This window comes from Prosopis cineraria, unplaced genomic scaffold, assembly GCF_029017545.1.
Source record: "Prosopis cineraria cultivar Desert tree isolate PC_DT_omini unplaced genomic scaffold, ASM2901754v1 PC3, whole genome shotgun sequence".
In the NCBI taxonomy this organism is placed as follows: Eukaryota; Viridiplantae; Streptophyta; class Magnoliopsida; order Fabales; family Fabaceae; genus Prosopis; species Prosopis cineraria.
Genome location: NW_026555334.1, coordinates 45,028,357 through 45,046,250, shown reverse-complemented (window position 1 = coordinate 45,046,250; position 17,894 = coordinate 45,028,357). Strand labels below are relative to the sequence as shown.

Sequence of the window (17,894 nt, the reverse complement as noted above, 5' to 3'; positions counted from 1 at the left end):
AGTAGGAGAGGAACGGAAGGGCGTCCGAAGCTTCCAATTAAAAGCCCAATTTCGTTGAAAGGAGCTTGCCCTCGTGTCGCATTCTCATTGGTTTACCTCTCAAACCGTGTCGTTGCCGCTTGAGAGCTGTGCCCAGTGACGCGTGTGATTGATTTTGTTTGTTTTTGTGCGCGCGTGTGTGTGTGTGTGCGTGTTTTTTTTTTTTTTAAGTCTTCAGAAAGCGATCAGGGCGTAATTTGAAAGGTGCATGTGAACAGGTTTTCGTTGATTCGCGTTCACATTCGTCTTGTGGAGCAGAACATGGGAGTAATTAAAAACAGATACGAGTGTAACTGGGGGGAAATCTCATTTAGGATCCCTTGATCACATTCAAAAAAAAAAAAAAAGCGTTCCTTAAACTTTAAAAATTCATTTCAAGCTAGAGGCATTCGAGTGGAATTAAAAAGTAGGGTAAAATTACTTCCATCCTCAGTCCTCACTCTGAAGTCTGAAGCAAGCGCAGGCATGAATGGGGGAAAAATTTAGTCACGCCAGGGGTCCAGTACCAAACCTCACAACAACGTCAGAAAATGCGTTCCATAGCACACGCCTCATCTCCACTCAAAATATTGTTGTTATATATTTGGAATTCCATGACATAGTGAATTTGGCGTGGCATGATATGGTTTGCTTCCCTTCTCTTTTAAGAATGACATGCATAGTCACCGCCCACACTTGCAAATAAGAAATTTAACGTTAGATCTCTGTTTTTTTGTGACTCCAACCTATTTTTACATGATGACTCTCTCATAAAATTTCATGTCCAGCCTTCTTAAATTCCGTTACCTGCCGTTCAAACCAACATATTCATATTTCTCTTTCTCCTCCCTTCTCTCCCATCTTAAATAGATAGACCTTTTATAATTATGAACAATTTCATATAAAAAATAAATAATTTCAATATGAATAATGAACAACTCATTTTATTATGATTATAACACTTAAAATAAAATTAAAATTCAACACATGGTACAAGCAACTTTTATAGGTAAATGAATAAATTTTTTTACTGTAATTATAATACTTAGAATAAAATTAAGATTCAGTTATGAAAAAAATAACTCCTTTAGATCAATAAAAAATTTTATATGAAAAAAATGAACAATTTCAATAAAGAATCAAAAGGGAAGGAGACAATAAAGTAATTTTACTTAACATTTTAATTTTACTTTAGTGAATTTTCAAAATTTAAAGGGCTTTTCTTTTTTTTTTAATTAGGTGTAATTAAGGGTTCTTAAATAAAATTTTTTCTATAATAGGAGTAGGGACTGACCAGCTGAGGTCAACGGCATTGCACATGAGGAGCGGAGACGAGAGGTTTAAGGAGTACACGTCTCGATCCTCTCATTTAAGTCCTAAAACTGATTCGCGTACGGCGCAGTTTCTATACGGCAACTTGGGTGAGGCGGCGTCAACGTCAACACCCAATCACACAAACCTCAGCTTATTCTTTATCATCATTATTTCAGATATCAGTTGTTACTCCGAACCTATCATATAAAATTCTAGCATTTTTCTTGATACAACATACTTTATCTAAAATATTATTATTTTTTCTCTCCTATATCCCCAACAAATTCTAAAAGTTCTTAACTAGTTGTATTGAGAGTAATTTTTGGAATTTTACCAAAAAAAACTAATTGTATTACTTCACATAAAATTATAATGAGTTTCTTATGAAAAGCCACCCTCACAGTAGTTCAGAGTGCAGCTTCAACGTGAAAATTAGTCGCAACTGACAGCTAATTGCAATTGTGTTTGTTCTCACGGAGGGGAAGACTGCGGGGCACTGCTTTTTCTCCCACTTGGTGAAACCGCCATTTAATTTTCAATTCAGTGGACCGGGAAGGAGCTGTGGAACCCAAAAATACAATTTTAATCTTGAAAGAATTTCAGTTAAAGGCCAAAAAATTAATTTTAAGTGAGTCAAATTTTTTTTTTTTGAAATTTCAGTTCATTTTAAAAAAAAAAGTTAAAAGCATTTTAATGACCATAAGATCAAAATATCCTTTACTTATTATACAAAATCACTAATTATTAATTTTCTTATTATACTTGTTAATTTATCAATATAATTTGTAAATTATATCAACGTCAGACAATTAGTAATATTAATTAGTCATTAATTTATTAATTTTACTTATTAATTTACTAACACCAATCGTAAGTTACAAGACTTGTTAGTAATTTATAAATTTACAATTAATGTTAGTAAATTATAAGATCTATCAGTAGCTTATAATTGATATTATCAAATTAACAAGTAAAGTCAACAATTTAATTACTGATGTTGCTGCTTATAATTGCAAAACTAATCTCAAATGTTATATAATCATTAACATGTCGACTTATATAATTTATAATTTATATTCATAAATTAACAAGTGGAGTAAGAAAATTAATAACTAGTGATTCTGCATAACAAGTGAAAGATATTTTAATCTTTTTACCGTTGATTATTTTGACTTTTTTCCCATTAACTGAGCTGAAATTTTAGAAGTTTTTTGGATCCACCTAAATTAATTCTTTGCAATGGTCCTCAATTAAAATTCTCCCTTTAATCTTTATATTTTAAATTCCTAAATCCTTTTAATATTTATAAAAACTTTAGATATTAAAATTTTTAAATAGTTTTAATCTTTAGTATAATTTTTAAACAGTTTATAATTGATATTAGCAAATTAACAAGTAAAGTCAGCAATTTAATTACTGATCTTGCTGCTTATAATTGCAAAACTGATCTCAAATGTTATATAATCATTGACATATCGACTAATATAATTTATAATTTATATTCATAAATTAACAAGTGGAGTAAGAAAATTAATAACTAGTGATTCTGCATAACAAGTGAAGGATATTTTGATCTTTTTTTCGTTGATTATTTTGACTTTTCTCCCATTAATTGAGTTGAAATTTTAAAAGTTTTTTGGATCCACCTAAATTAATTCTTTGCAATGGTCCTCAATTAAAAGTCTCCCTTTAATCTTTATATTTTAAATTCCTAAATCCTTTTAATATTTATAAAGACTTTAGATATTAAAATTTTTAAATAGTTTTAATCTTTAGTATAATTTTATTTTTTAAAATATAGTGATCAATATTTAAATAAAAAAATTATACATTTAGCCTTATATATTTTATGTGCTTGTTTTTAATTAAATTAAGATATATGTATCTATTATAGATTATTTATTTTATAACAAATTCTTGTTATTAATATTATTAACATATTAAAATCCACATATTTTGATTTAATTGGATGAAAGTATATTAAGTATTTAAGGGTAAGTATAAAAGTCTTGCCTTTTAAATAATTAAAACTATAGAGATTGAGTTGCAAGAGTTAAAGTTAAAAAAATGAGTTATAATTAAAACTTCAAAAGCCAAATAATTAATTTTTTCCAAAACCAATTCTCATTTATGATATGAATTAAAGTTGTAGATAGATTATGCAGGATTGGATGTAATTAAATTGAGTTAGCATCGTAGTCCGAAAAAATACATAAGTTTTGATGCAATTTACAATTCATTTCTCAATGTCTGCAATTTAGCTGTTTAATATAGGTTTTATAATTGTGCCATATCATCAATTGATGAAGGGTTTGGGTTAAGGTACTGAAAATTGAATTAGGATCATATTGAACTAATCAATACACCATGGTTCAAGAGTTGACCGAAAAATTTTCATACTTAAACTGCGATCAAACCAATCATAAATAAAACATTTTATTAAATTCATTAAAACACTGAATTAATAGTTTACCGGTTCAATCAAAAAGTTGATTCAGATCTACTGTATGGTTGTGGTATAAAATCATGCATAAGCTTTTTCTCCCCCTTTCGTTTTGACAGTTAATGATTTCAAGAGTTGGGTATCATTTTACAAATTCCGGAGATCGGTTTGTCCTTATTTGAAGATCTATCGGTCAATTTTCATTAGATGATTAATTGCTCATCCTTCGTCGTTAACAGAGCAAGAATTTAAACCTCCGTGATACTTTCGGCTTTGTCCCGCCGTTTTCATCAAAGACCAAAAATCTAAAGCCTTCCATCATCTACGTATTGTTCCCACCATAACGCCTTCTCACCATCATTTTTTTTTTTTTAAGAATTACACAGAAGTCCAAGTTCAATTTTATAGACTTGAGGTAATTAATTATCTTGAGTAGAACCTTTAAATAATACCCCCCCCTTTCTTCTCCTTTCTTTCTTTCTTTCTTTATTTTTTTAAGTTCTTCGCCATGAATTGACCTGGAAACTTGTGAGAGGCCAATGCAACATTTGCTGCAAAAATTATCCCCACTTGATAGTGACTGGTAGAATGATCTTTCTATAATACAGAGGGGCTCAAGTAAAAGAAATAAAAAATCACGTTATTCGGAAACAACGTGATTTTGTTTTGACATATAACGATTGATATTTAAATTAACTAGTTAACTCCGGTGGCAAACTTCCCAAGCCAAAAAGTATAACAATCTAGCTCGGCTCCTGAGATGAGTTTGATGAGTTAGCCCCTCTATATCACCTGATCAAGCAACACACGCGCACGCACTAAATCAATGGACATTTTCTCCCACATGTTGTCATGGATGAGCAACGAGCGATTATTTTAAGAATAATTTTTGGGCCGAGAGAAAATTATTGGGAGAAAGCCCTTAAAAGTGCATGATAAATGTTGTTTTCTTTCTAATTTTCTTGTCATTCTAATAAGTGGAAATAGAGAGAATAGTTTGGTGAAAGAAAGAGTATGGATGAGTCACCCCTGAGTGAATGCTGAATCTGGGAATCCAAAATGGAGGAGCATCAAACCAGACAGCACCCCAGCAGTTTCTCAATCATCGATGATGGTTTGATTAAAACGGACAAACCACGAAAATGATCAACGAGGAAATGTCAATATCACGAGTGAAGACGAGATTCAAGTCGCATACTCCTATATCTTTAATTGTTGCCACATCAGCATCAATCGCAGACAAACAAAATGCTGGCTCGACGTGGCTTGTGATGTGATTGGACCCAAATCCAATGGAATGGCTCAGTAGCCATGGACGATCTGAGAGCACTTATTCTTGATCCACCGGAGCCCCTTCCTGAGCGATGTCTTCACCTTCCCCTCAACCGCGTACACCTTATACTTGGCAATCCTCTTCTTCCTCCTGCCCTCCGGATCCTTGAATCCCCACGGCTTTGCTGCGCTCACACTTCCCGGAACCGGTGAACCTGGTCGCCCCGTGTAGCTGCTATTGGAAGTGTAGCTTTTGCCGCTCACGATGCCGTATGGGCGGTGACCTGATCCGGACCCTTCCATGGCGCTGATCGGAATCAATGGCGCAAGGGAAGGGAAGAGTCGGAGAGGGAGGTCGGAGGCATGGAGGATGTATTTAACAATGATAGAGGAAGTGAGGAACGAGGTAAAGGTTAGGGTTTTGGGGGGGGGGGGAAGGGGCAGAATGGGGAAAATATATAATGAAAGCAAAGCAAGGAAACGTGTCTTGAGGGAGAAATGTGCAACGGTTTGCAAGTTGGGACAGGGATGAGTGCAGTGCTGGGAACTCGGAGTTAAACAAAGGAAAGGAGGAGCGTTTCGATTTGTTTTTATCGAAACTCTTAAAGAAAAGAAAAAGGAGAGCCCATTTTCAAAGGCTTCTGGCAAAACTGTCTCAGTTTGAGTGCTTGGCTTGGTGGACAGGTCCTCGCCTTACGCCAATGAGAAAATCGACGCCTTTGTCGGTTATGGTCATCGTGCATCGCATCATTATGTGGAATCATTTATGACAAAGGGAGGGTTATTGCAGTTCATAGTGGCAATGAAGAATGTGGCTCGAGAATGTTTTCCTGGGTTCTTGACCAATAGAAGGCTGGCCAACTTTGAGAAAGCCAACCAGGAGGCACTGGAAAGTACGTGGAAAAGTGAACCATGATATCACTACTTGTCAGGTGCCCTCAAAAATTTCAAAAGCAAGATTTTCATGGAGGAGGGACAGCCCAAAGCTATACATTAGTCATTGGGTTGCTGGAGATTATTATATATATTTACGGTCCTCCTCTTCCTTCTCCCCTACCTATCAGGTAATTGAGGATTTGAAGTGGCACCACACTATATATAGTATACATCAGCGCCGGATTTGTGCGATGTAACCCACTTAATATGCAAATATTATTATTGAGCGATGGAGATCAAGAGAAGAAGCGGGGAAACTACCGCGACGAGCGTCCTGTTTGATGGCTCTTTCTGTAATCCGGATAGAATTGAGAATGGGTTAGTGTGTACAAACAAGGATACGACGTCATTTCTATCACACCTTTTTTGGTTTAATTTGGGAACGCCTCCCTCAAAAACTTGGGCCTTTGAGTCTGCTCGTGGCGGTGCTTTTCCTTGTTTTTCTTGGGCTTCTGTTACTGCGAAACCAAGTAATTTAAGGACTGTTTAAAATTATTTTTATTTTATTATTTTAAAAATTAATATTTGTAGAATATATTTTGAGAATAAAAAATAATAAAAATAAATATTTTTTTTCATTCTCTCTTATTCTTTAAAATAATAATTACAGAACACCTAAAAGTTATTTTTATTTTTCTATTCTCTAAAATAATATTTTATTTTTATTTTTCAAAACACTTTTTAAAATCATGTTACCAAACAGATTTTTTTATTCTGAAAAACAAAAAACTGTTCTTAAAATAGGTTTTCAAACAGGCCCTTAAATTTTTGTGGTGAAATGGGGCCATAACATTATCACCAAGCACGTGATTATACACTCTTTTTTTATTACTGTTAAAAAAATTATCACTTTTAATTTATATTTTTTATAAATAAAATTATTTATTTCAAATTTTATTGCACATTTTTTAAATCACTCTTCATAAATGTATACTTATGTTAATTAACATAGGGTGTTTTAATATACTTTTTTATTTTCAGACATAATTATTATAATTACTTAATTTTTTTTAAACTGTATGATATAATTTTTTTATATTCCCTTCATTTCTACTTGTGGGAGAAACTGTCATTTTTTACTTTTTTTTATATAAGCAGAATCACCCATTTCAACAAATATTTATTACATATTTTTTAAATTACCTCTTATAATTTATATTAATGAGAAATAATTAATACATACTTATATTGATTAACATAGAAAATTTTAATCTAATTTTTTTTATTTTCAAACATAATTAGTATGATTAAATAACTTTTTTAAACTGATATAATTTATATATATATATATATATATATAAAAACGGAGGGAGTGTATAAAAATGGAGGGAGTACCTTGCTATGCATGCATTAGTCTAATGCACAACCCTTGTAAATTGTAATATAATAATGGACCATGGGTGGAAAATTCAATATTATTGTACATGTACACAGAATGCAAGGACATGTGTTCAGTTTCAAATAATGCTAACACGCACTCCAACACATAGCCAATCAAAGATTCCGCGGGACAATGAAGGTGGCAGGAATTTATAGGAAAAATTTATATGTAGATTAGAGCAGTACAGAGTCATTTCTTCCAGCTCGCATGTGAACACATAGGAGAATGAATTAAATGGAAGTGAGACGTGCGAGCTGTGATGAGTTGAAGCTTAGCTTAGAATTCGGAGGCAGGAATATTAAAATCTTGCGATATGATTTACCAAGCTGTATAGTCCTATCAATCAAAGAATGGTATTAAATTCACAGGACCGCGTGAAGTAGGAAGGAACATGTGCATTTGGGTTTGTATTTTTATAAGTCGATCCGATCGAGTTTAGGAAATTTGAGGATGACGAGGAGACGCACTGAGACATGATTGAAAGCTCAAGGCCCACCGCATTGGGCAAAGGTCCTGCAAGAGTGGTTCATGGCGCTTGCCATAGAGGCTTGAGTTCACAAGCAAAAAGCCAACTTCACGGGGATGCATGGGAACATCCACGTAAAGCTAATGCCCCACTGCACGTTGTTCTCTGGCCGCCTCTGACTACGGTTTTGCTTTCTATTTCACCTTTAATTTTTGTCAACTTCCATTCTCTAATTATTAAATTAAGGTTCGTTTTTTTTAAATGTGGATTAAGGTTTCATTTTTTTTTTGGTACAATTAAGGTTTCGTTTTTGTCAACAAATAAGTATATAAATTTTAAAACTCCTCGTCATCTACTCCTGAATCAACGCAGAGAACAAACATTATCAGCACGGAGAAATATGGTACTTTACGTTGCTGGGATGAGATGCGTACAATGTTTAACCCGATAGATGGTTACGTCAAGAGCACTTTTTCTCATTTTGTGCTGCAAGCGAGACTTGGTTTTGCTCTGACCATGAATCGCAGCTCGATCTTTAATATTATCTTCTATACCACACGCAATTTTGTTTTTTTTTTTAAAGGTTTAGATTGATAGTTTGCACTAGGAGGGACAAGGTTAGCGGATCCTATTAGTACTTATAATTTCCACTTTTTTAAATAGGTCCATACACTTCAAAAATTAAAATCATGTTAAAATTACAATCTTGTAAATTTTTCTGGGCAAAAAATTTAAAAAAAAAAACACATAAGTTTAACATTTGACAAATCAGCATCTTCTCAAAAGGCGGGGATTTTCTCTTCTTCCTTTTCCATCCTCTTCCATCCATTATATCAAAATTTAGATGATTTAGATTTAATCTCCTTTAAAATTATTATTGAAACATTAAAGTATAAAGAATACAAAATATTAAAATACAAATTGCTAAAATTTAATATGAACAATTAAAAATACCGTAAAAAAAAAATAAGAACATTGTATAGGAAATCAAGCCTGGACCATCATAATCTTGCTCTAATGGTTAGAAATTAAGAAGAAGATGGGAAAATGATAGAAAGGAAAGAGGAAAGAATACTCCCCCCTTCTAAACATTGTCACGCCAAGTGGACAAATCAGGGATAAACCGTGAGAGCCAGCTCTGCTAACCATGAGAATTATAGAGATTTTTTTCTTAAAAAAAAAAAACAGGTTTTTGGATATAGGAACCTCTTTTGAAAATGAGTATAAAGTATAAGTACTAATTAATTATTTTTTATGCAAAAAATTTAGGCTTCTTTGTACCATGTGATTTAGGGCCCTTGTTTTGTGTATTTTTTTTTATCATCAAGTTTGAGATATAATTGAATATTAAATATAAACATATTTTTTTAATAAAGATTCAAACTATCTTGTGTGTCGTCTTGTTAAGGTCTGTAGGAATGAAAATCCTCAAATTTCTTGAGTTGGTAGAGTTTAACCTTGACGTTACAATTTTTAGTTCATTTATATGAAAAAATAAAAAAAATACTCTCATTTTTTAAAAAATATAAAGTATTTTTAATTAAATTTCATATCAATAAATTAGTTAATGATTTTTAAAATAACACCATCTTTTATATTTACCTTTATTTAATAAGGTATTCTACTTAAAAATAAATATAAAATGATTCATTTATTAAGGACATTTAAAAAAATACATTAATTATACCTTGAAGCATTACAAATATCTTGCATTTTTTAAAAAATAAACTCTCAAAAAATTCCTTATATTTTAAGGAATGGAGTTAAATTCTCAAATTTCAAACTTCACTTTCAACGCTAGAGACTACCTTTCAAGTAGGAGAGGAAGTAGGATAGGGGCTTACAACTTAACTTACTTTAGGCCTAACTTAACTTATTTATTAAATAGGTCCATGTTAGGTCCAAGTATTTGCTTAGACTCATTTAATTAAATAGGTCAGGTATATTTTTATAAGTTCTAACATACGCGCATAACAAGCCGACCTATATATATATATATATATATTATGTAATATGTAATATATTATACACACGTTAATTTCACCATTTAATTTTAATTAATTTTTTTATTTTTAATTATATACTTTAATTAGGTTGGACTTATATATTAATTTTAATATTTTTAATTTATTATTGTGTTGTCTTATAATTGGTAAATCCTCTTAGTTATTGTATATTATAATTGATAAATTAAGTTATATATATGTTAAATTTAATAGTATTAAAGTATATTTGAGATATTTAAAACTACATAAACCTATTTAAAGCGCTTACTTTTGAATAGATTTTTAAATAAACTTTAAGGTTAAGTTTTAAGTAAAATTAGGTCTGAGTTGCACAAAAATGCCTTATATAAGTTTTAAATCAAACTCAAATCTCTAATACATCATGCTTTAAATTTATTTGGCTAAAATTTAACCTGATCTAACTTATTTTCACCTTTACTTTCAAGTCTACCGTCTTTCTTCAAACAAACAAATTGGCAAAGACTTGTCGTCCTAGTTCAGTAGTTCTTCACTTGTCTGTTGTCGGGTGTTGCGTTGGTCAATGGATCAAGGATAACGTTGCTGGGTCCAAGGCAAAATCTCATGAAGCATCACCAGCTAAAAATTTACAAGGCCCATCTATGTTGAGAACCCAGCAACTCCGTTAACCAATTCCTTCACTGTCGCAGCCCTGAGCTCAAGATTTGAATTTTTCTTTTTCGTTGCTGCCAAGGTTTCAGGCATTCAGCTCCTGAATTTTACGTGAAACCCTCCGTCTCGTTACAAAAGAAAAGCGAGAAGGTACCCTAGATTTGGACAAAATGCGCCCAAGTGTAAATATTAATGATAAGCATGTGACCAACAAAGACGCTAACTATACAAGTGGTTTAATCTTACAAGTACACTTCTATATCACACGCATACACGCCAACAGAGAGTTCTGTATATAAATATATATATATGTGCATAACACAAAAGGAGAATTACTTCAAGAGGCAGTTGGAAAAAGCATAGCAGGATGCTAAATATGGTGGGTGTGAAGTAGAAGTTAACATTTTTGCTAGTTGTGTTGTGGATCGGAAGCCGTGAAGACCTTGCTGAGCCTGCTTGGTGACATTCTGGCGGCATCACCGCCTCGCACGTTTCTGCTGCTTCCTCCGCCACAACCATAAACCGCCCTGTATGCTAGCGCTCTTCCCAAGTGGCCTTTCTCATAGTATCTGTTGCTTCTTGATTGTGGTGCAGCAGCGTCTTGGATGCTCCAACCTACGGTGTCCGAGAATTCGAAAATACCTTTCTCACTTGCCATTTTTCTGACGACTATGCGGAAGCAAATGGCAATGCAGTAAGCAGACAGCCCGGCTGGTACTCTTATATAGTGTGGGGAAAATGATAAAAAAAAGGGGGGGGGGGCTGAATCGAGCGTAATAATCAAATATGAGTTACAAGCTAGAGCTAAAGATGTTGAAAGACTGAAGAAAAGGGTTCAGCTACCAGATCCCTAGGGCTCTTTACCAGCTAACATGGTTTTTTTTTTTTTTTTTATAATTCTCTTGCAGCACAAGAAACCCAATATACCAGCTATCTCATCTTATCCGAACATGTCCACTTGTCCGTATAGTTTCTGAGAATCTTATTTTTGTAGCCCTCGTAATGGGAGCTCGTCTTGCCTTTTGTTTTACAAATTAAATGCCATTTCAAGAACTACAGAATAGATTTAAACATTGTGGCATTCCTGGCTAGTTCATTGGAAGAGTATTCTTAATATCATTAAAAATAAAAGTGTAAGACAAAGCTACGGCACAATAAACTGATTGTTTTGCTAATTTAAAACAAATTTCACCTTTAAAAATCCTTTAGAAAATGACTTCCTACATAGACACCCTCCTCGACTTGTCGCAGTCCAGTAGAATTTTAATTCATAAAGTGAAGGGTGAGAGGAGAGGAGAAAAAAAGTGATTGCGTGACTCTGAAACAATGCTATGTGGAGTATATTGTCTGCAATTTGGAACCTACTTTGATCTTATAACCAGATGCCACAACTGATCTCCCTCTCTCTCCTCGGGCCAACTTCTACACAGTGATTTCGATTAAACCATTTTAATCAAACACGCAAGGGAGGTTAGGAGAAACTGGAAGGGTTTAAACTTGACTGCATGCTGATTAACCGGCCTTCTGATTAAGAGGTTCAGACAGCTAAGATCAAGGGAAAAAATCACCGACAACTTTATGTTAAAGGTTTAGAAATGGAATATGATGCGTTTCCTTGGAACATGTCTACAACCCCCCCCCCCAAAAAAAAAAAGCCTACGTCATCATCTGCAGACGATTTTGTTTTGTTTTATAAATAAACAAATGCCTTTCTTGCGGATGAAAACATGAAAGGGGCCCCGCAATGTAGACAAAAACAAACATACCATAGACCTTGCACCCTCTACAAACACTTGTTTACTTCATATGATCTTTTAGTAAAATATTATCTTACACATCTCTAAAAAACATCATCTTACATTGAAGGAGGAAGCTTGATCACTCCGAAGTTATAGTCACACACTCATCCCCTCCATTTGACTTCTTCCATCCTATCATCAAATATCTCTTCAGCCAATTCAATGAAGCACACTAAGTCCCCCAGCGTCTAAAATCTTACCAAATCTTTCGGCAACCACGGCTAAAGTGGCATTGCTCTTACAAAAAGCAAACCTGACGTATCTCTTCTGGCAGTAATATTCTTCATTAGAAGCTTCTGAATTGGGATGAAAAAATCCTTGTCCTGGTACAGCCACCACCCCGGCTTCTACTATTAGTTTCTTAACAAATTCTACCTGAAAACCATGAATGTATTTGTTCCTACAACTTCAGATAGAACATGACAATTTAAATATTTCTCAAACTAAATTTATCAGGAGAGGAAAGAAAGCACATACATCTGAATGGGGATAATCGTCAGGAAGCTCAGCAAATAAAAAGAAGCCACCCTGAGGTTTAAACTGTACCTTTAAACCAACTCGAGCAAGCAAATTGATAATATAATCTCTTTTTGATCCATAATCCTGGTTATAAAATAAGAAACATTACAAAAAGATGAATGAGAAAGATAGCAGAAACGTAATTATAAAATCTATTGCAAGCCCCATTATTCACGAATTGCTAACAGAGATTCCTTCCTCAAACCCTAAACAATTCATGAAAGCGATGTGACCCTGTATGGCAACCCAATTGGCATCCAAAATGTCATTCTAGGTGACATTTAATATGACATTCTATTTGGCAATCCAATCCTAGATGGTAGCATGTAAGTGGCATTACATGTTATCAAATCACCCAAAGCCAAGTCACCTAAGTGGAGGAAAACCCAGGTAAAGATACTTATATTCAAGAGGCTATAAAATGTGTTGGAGTGCAAATTACTATATTAAAGGCCCAACACACAAGTATACACTTGGAGGAGGCAAATTGGGCCATAATCTTCCTTTAAGCCCAAAAGTATATTCTATGTCTTATTCTTCTTTTGAGGCAAAGGCTTCAATAAGCAAGCTAACAAAAGGCACAGGAAAGTTGTCTTCAAACCTGAAGATTGGGCTTAGGTACATCTAGGTACATCTCAGGCATAGGAGATTTTCAAATTTGAGGAAGACAAAGTTGCACCCAAAAGACGATGGACCTTTTCAAGTGATGGAATGAATTAATGATAATGCTTGCAAAATAGACCTCCCTAACTTCTATAGGAATGTGTTAACTACATTCAACATTACAGACCTTTCTTCATTTGATACATGTGATTCGAGAATGAATCCTTTTCAAGAGGGACGGAATGACAAGAATCAAGGAATGAGTCAAAATCCAATATTTAGTATCTTTGATCTGTTGTAATGCATTAAAGGATCAATGACTAAATCCAGAGCTAAGAGGATGAAAGAAGCTCTAAATTCATTAATTAGGGATGTCTTACATGATCAAAGAATCCTAAAGACAAATGGAGTTCTAAAAGACCCAAGAAAAACTCTTACCATGATAGGCCTAACTTAAGATACTCAGGCCCATAAGTACATTCAGTTTAGTTAATGTTATTTTTTTAAAATTTAGGAAGTTAGTTTATCTTATTTTATTTTAATATTTAAGTTTGGAAAATTTGTTCATTTTGTTTGAAATTCACATAAGGATAAAATATATCTATTGGGACATGATTTATTCATTTTGAATCCTAGATTAACTAGGATTGCATCATTAAGGCTTTTAGAAGTTTATTTAAACAATTCAACCTTTTGTATTTAAAAAAAAAAAACTTCATTGAATTTATAATTGAATTTTCTTTCAATTGTTGGTTATTTCGATTAATGTTGTTCTCTTTGAAATTTCGAGTTATTATGAACTATTGTTCGGTTGACTTATATCAGAAAGTCCACCTTGTTATCATTAAATCGGCCTTTTGCCCCCAGGGTTTCATTATGATATTAAACTTTAGTTGTATGGAATATGGTCATATTGAAAGATGTACACTCAACAAGAACAACAATTTCATCTTGGCCTCTTACTTTTCTCATTGATTCAAAGTACTCAGGGCGGCTCCTCAAAGCAGTCAGAGCAGCTTCCTGAAAAGGTGCAGGAGCAGAATCCGTGATTCTGACATGAATATTTCTTATTGCAGATGCAATGAATGGTGGGGCGATTGCCCATCCAACCCTCCAACCTGTTTGATAGTAGACCGTCAATAAAATTATGTTATTCTCATAAAAAAAACGTGAGAATTTAAAAAAAGAGTATATTTCGGGTACAGTTTGGTTGCACGCAGCATTGACCTGTGACACTATATGTTTTAGATAAAGAAGAAGTTATAACAGTCCGTTCTTGCATCCCTGAAAATGAGGCAAGGGAAATGTGCTTTGCATCGTCATAAGTCATATGCTCATATACCTGCATAAAGTATCAGGAGAAAATAGCACGCACATGTTAACTAGATAGATTTTCCTTATCTACTAGAAAATTCAATAAAGAACAAATGAGGCAAGGAAGATAATATATAGTTAAAATTGGAAAGTTGATAATAGAATAAGCACACATCACCATAACATAACATAAAAGCTTTGGCACTAAAACAAAATGTATATTTCCCTCTCGTTATATTTAGCAGCACAACCATCAGCAGATTCATATGGAACACGAGTATGCATTTAACAGCATTACCATCAGCAGCTTCATATGGAACATGAGTATGCATTGTGTATCACCAGATAATTTCTCGTTTAAACCCTCAAACTGAAATTCCGCCAGCATGAAGATAAGGAGCATCATACTTCATCTGTTATAGCCAGACAATTTCGGCTGCAGCATGCTCCAGCAATAGCCTCAAGTTCGCCTTTTGTGAAAACTTTGCCAGTTGGATTGTGAGGACTGTTTGAACTTTATGTTAGCATTTGCATAAACCATAATCTGAGGATAAGCACATCCTCTAAACATTCACTTTCACAATGATTCTGACAAGTCTTGATGGATTTCATTTTCCAGAAAGATGAAACATTAACAAAGAGATTGAATGATGAATTTACCGGCAGAATATAGAGAAAGGATTTTAAGAAACAACTGTAACGTTCACACAGCTAAAAGCCTAACCCTTGGTTTCGATGGGAGAAAATTAGAAAGGGTTAATGAGCATTTTAAATCCTAAAGTATTATGCAAAAAGTACCATGAATTCTAAACTCCTAAAATATGCAAAATGGACCATAAACTTCTAAATCCAGAGCAAATTTCACCCCTCCATTAACTTACAGATAATACCGTTAACTGTTGACTTAGTGGGATCCAGTCAAATACTGATATGGCAGTCCCTTGTTGACGTGTCATCAGTTAATGAGCACCATAGACCTTAAATTATTGCGTGAGTAGCATTCTAAACCCTAACTCTTAAATTCTACAAAAACTTTCTTGAACTTTGAAATTCAGATCAAATTACCCCCTATCGTTTCAATGATGTGTCATCCCTCCTCACATATTAATAGTGTTCTCATCTTTCTGCCTTTACTAAGTTCGTTAGTAAGGGGATTTGAGAGAACAATGCTGCATCTCTCTCAATTGGCCTTGAGCATCTCTTTAAAATGCAGGAAAGAATTCATTCTCTGCAGCCTCAATTACTTCTTGAATTTGTTGATGAAATCGTCGGTTTTTGCATTCATCGTTTATAAAATCTCCAATTTCAAACCCATTTTAAATAGTTAATTAAAATTCTTTGATACTTAATCTTCTTTTCAAATGAAATTTCAAGTTTTCACCATTAAATAAACAAACATTATTCAAAATAAGATTAAATCAAGGTTATAGAGTATATCAAAGCATGAGATATCAATCGTTTGAAAAATATTACAAAAAAATGAGGCAAAAAATGTTATTTCACAAAATTACGGGTCGTTCACTGTAGTAGACCACGCTACAGCTAATTTGATTAATATAACAGTCAACGTTCTACACATAAACGGTTAGAATAATTTGCTTTGAATTTCAAAGTTCATAGGAATTTTTGCACATTTTAAGAGTTTAAGATTCAGGATGTTACTCATGCAATAGTTTAGAGTCTGTGATACTCATCAACTGATAAAACATTAGCAAAGGGCTGCCACATTAGCATTTGATTGGACCCTACAAAGTCAACAATTAATGGCATTATTTATAGGTTAGTGTTGGTGTGTAATTTGCTCTAGATTTTAAAATTTATGATTCATTTTGCACATTTTAAAAGTTTAAGATTCAAGGTGCTTTTCACGTAATACTTTAAGGTCCAAAATGCTCATTAACTTAATTAGAAAAAATACCAAGAGAGGAAACTTTCAAAAATGGTAATTTTTTAATTATTTTTGGAAGTTTTCGGTCCTAGCATTCTTTCCTCACTGTTTTTCCTCCTATCCAAACCATGCCTAAAAGTTTAAACGGAAGTAGCTAGATTGGTGTGTCTTTTTAGTTCAGGTGTAAGACAGGATTTTGATTTTCATTTTTAGAAGAACAAGTTTGGAGCTTTCAAGATGAGGATGAAGTCTATTTAAAGTTCAATGTAGTTAAAGAAATTTCCAACCTGTTCAACACGATGGCTTTTGTTCTTTCAGTAAATGAGTTCAGGAAGTTGGTTAGATCCAGGGTCCATTGAGGGGGGTCAAGTGGCACGTGTACCTGTGATGCCCATAAAGTTCACCAAAAACAAATAGACATTAGATAATTAAAATTTCAAACCAGCCAGTTCAAAACGGGAGGCTGCAAGACCAGACTGCAGGCTTTATAATACTGCCAAATGAATTGAAATCTTACTGGGATTCCCCCGGCAAAAAGAATGCAAGCTTCATAAGTTTCATAAGAAGGGTCGAACACAATGACCTCGTCACCCGGGTCAATTACTGTTTCAATTGAAACATAAGATAAAATGATTTGGTCAGCTAAACAAAAAAACGGCCAAAGTATCTAACAAACTCATTGCTCGTGCTTAGGGAACAAGACAGAGTAATATATATATATATATATACACACACACGTACTTGCGAAAATTGCTGCAGCGAAGGCCTCAGTTTGACCACAGCAAATAGCTACATCTGTAAGAGGGTTGATGTCTAAACCATGCATTTCCTTCACTATCTTTGCCAGGAGATCACATATTCCTTGCACATGCCTGAAATTAGAAACAGTCTGTCAAAATTCAAATTAAAAAAAAAATGAAAAACAAGGGGGTGGGCGAGGCTAAACGAGCACACAATCTAGATTCTAAAATACCTGGAATCAACTTCGTTTATTTTGGGAGGCAAGATATTTGAATAGTCTAACAGTTACAGAAAATTCACCTGTACTGGTTTAAGTCAGAAGCAATGGCAGAAATGGCGGCATTTTTTATATGGGAAGGGGCAGGAAAGTCGGGGAAGCCCTCGGCGAGATTGACGGCGTTGCAGCTCTGAGCAAGGAATGACAGTTCCTGAATAGGAGACGACGCTAGCTTCTTTGCAGAGCGGGACAACTTCCCTTCCATTTTCCTTCCTCAATACCCTTAAGTTCGCCTTTATCTGTTGGTGCCTTTACCTTATCACTCCCTGTGCTGTTCAGATTCCAAC

The 17,894-nt window shown here is 33.9% G+C and overlaps 2 protein-coding genes across 4 annotated transcripts; both read right to left on the bottom strand.

Annotated features, from left to right (window-relative positions):
- Positions 1-4,632: 4,632 nt before the first annotated feature.
- On the bottom strand, positions 4,633-5,735 carry LOC129307388 (uncharacterized). The gene has a single exon (XM_054948327.1). The coding sequence runs from the start codon at positions 5,348-5,350 to the stop codon at positions 5,078-5,080; it is 273 nt and encodes a 90-aa protein (XP_054804302.1). The 5' UTR covers positions 5,351-5,735; the 3' UTR covers positions 4,633-5,077.
- Positions 5,736-10,216: 4,481 nt separating this feature from the next.
- Positions 10,217-17,894, bottom strand: LOC129306086 (uncharacterized). 3 transcript variants are annotated; one of them, XR_008592124.1, is made up of 10 exons: positions 17,631-17,892; positions 17,331-17,461; positions 17,107-17,192; positions 16,877-16,971; positions 15,110-15,206; positions 14,615-14,729; positions 14,351-14,505; positions 12,743-12,868; positions 12,326-12,640; positions 10,217-11,135 (listed from the first exon to the last, which is right to left on the bottom strand). XR_008592124.1 is itself a non-coding variant. In XM_054946431.1 (9 exons), exons 1-9 carry the CDS (start codon positions 17,810-17,812, stop codon positions 12,425-12,427), a joined length of 1,203 nt encoding a protein of 400 aa, XP_054802406.1. In that variant the 5' UTR covers positions 17,813-17,892; the 3' UTR covers positions 12,214-12,424. The 3 variants fall into 3 exon arrangements, 2 of the variants coding, with proteins under 2 accessions (XP_054802406.1, XP_054802407.1); XM_054946431.1 differs by lacking the exon at positions 10,217-11,135 and having other exon boundaries at positions 12,214-12,640; XM_054946432.1 differs by lacking the exon at positions 10,217-11,135 and having other exon boundaries at positions 12,487-12,665; positions 17,631-17,894.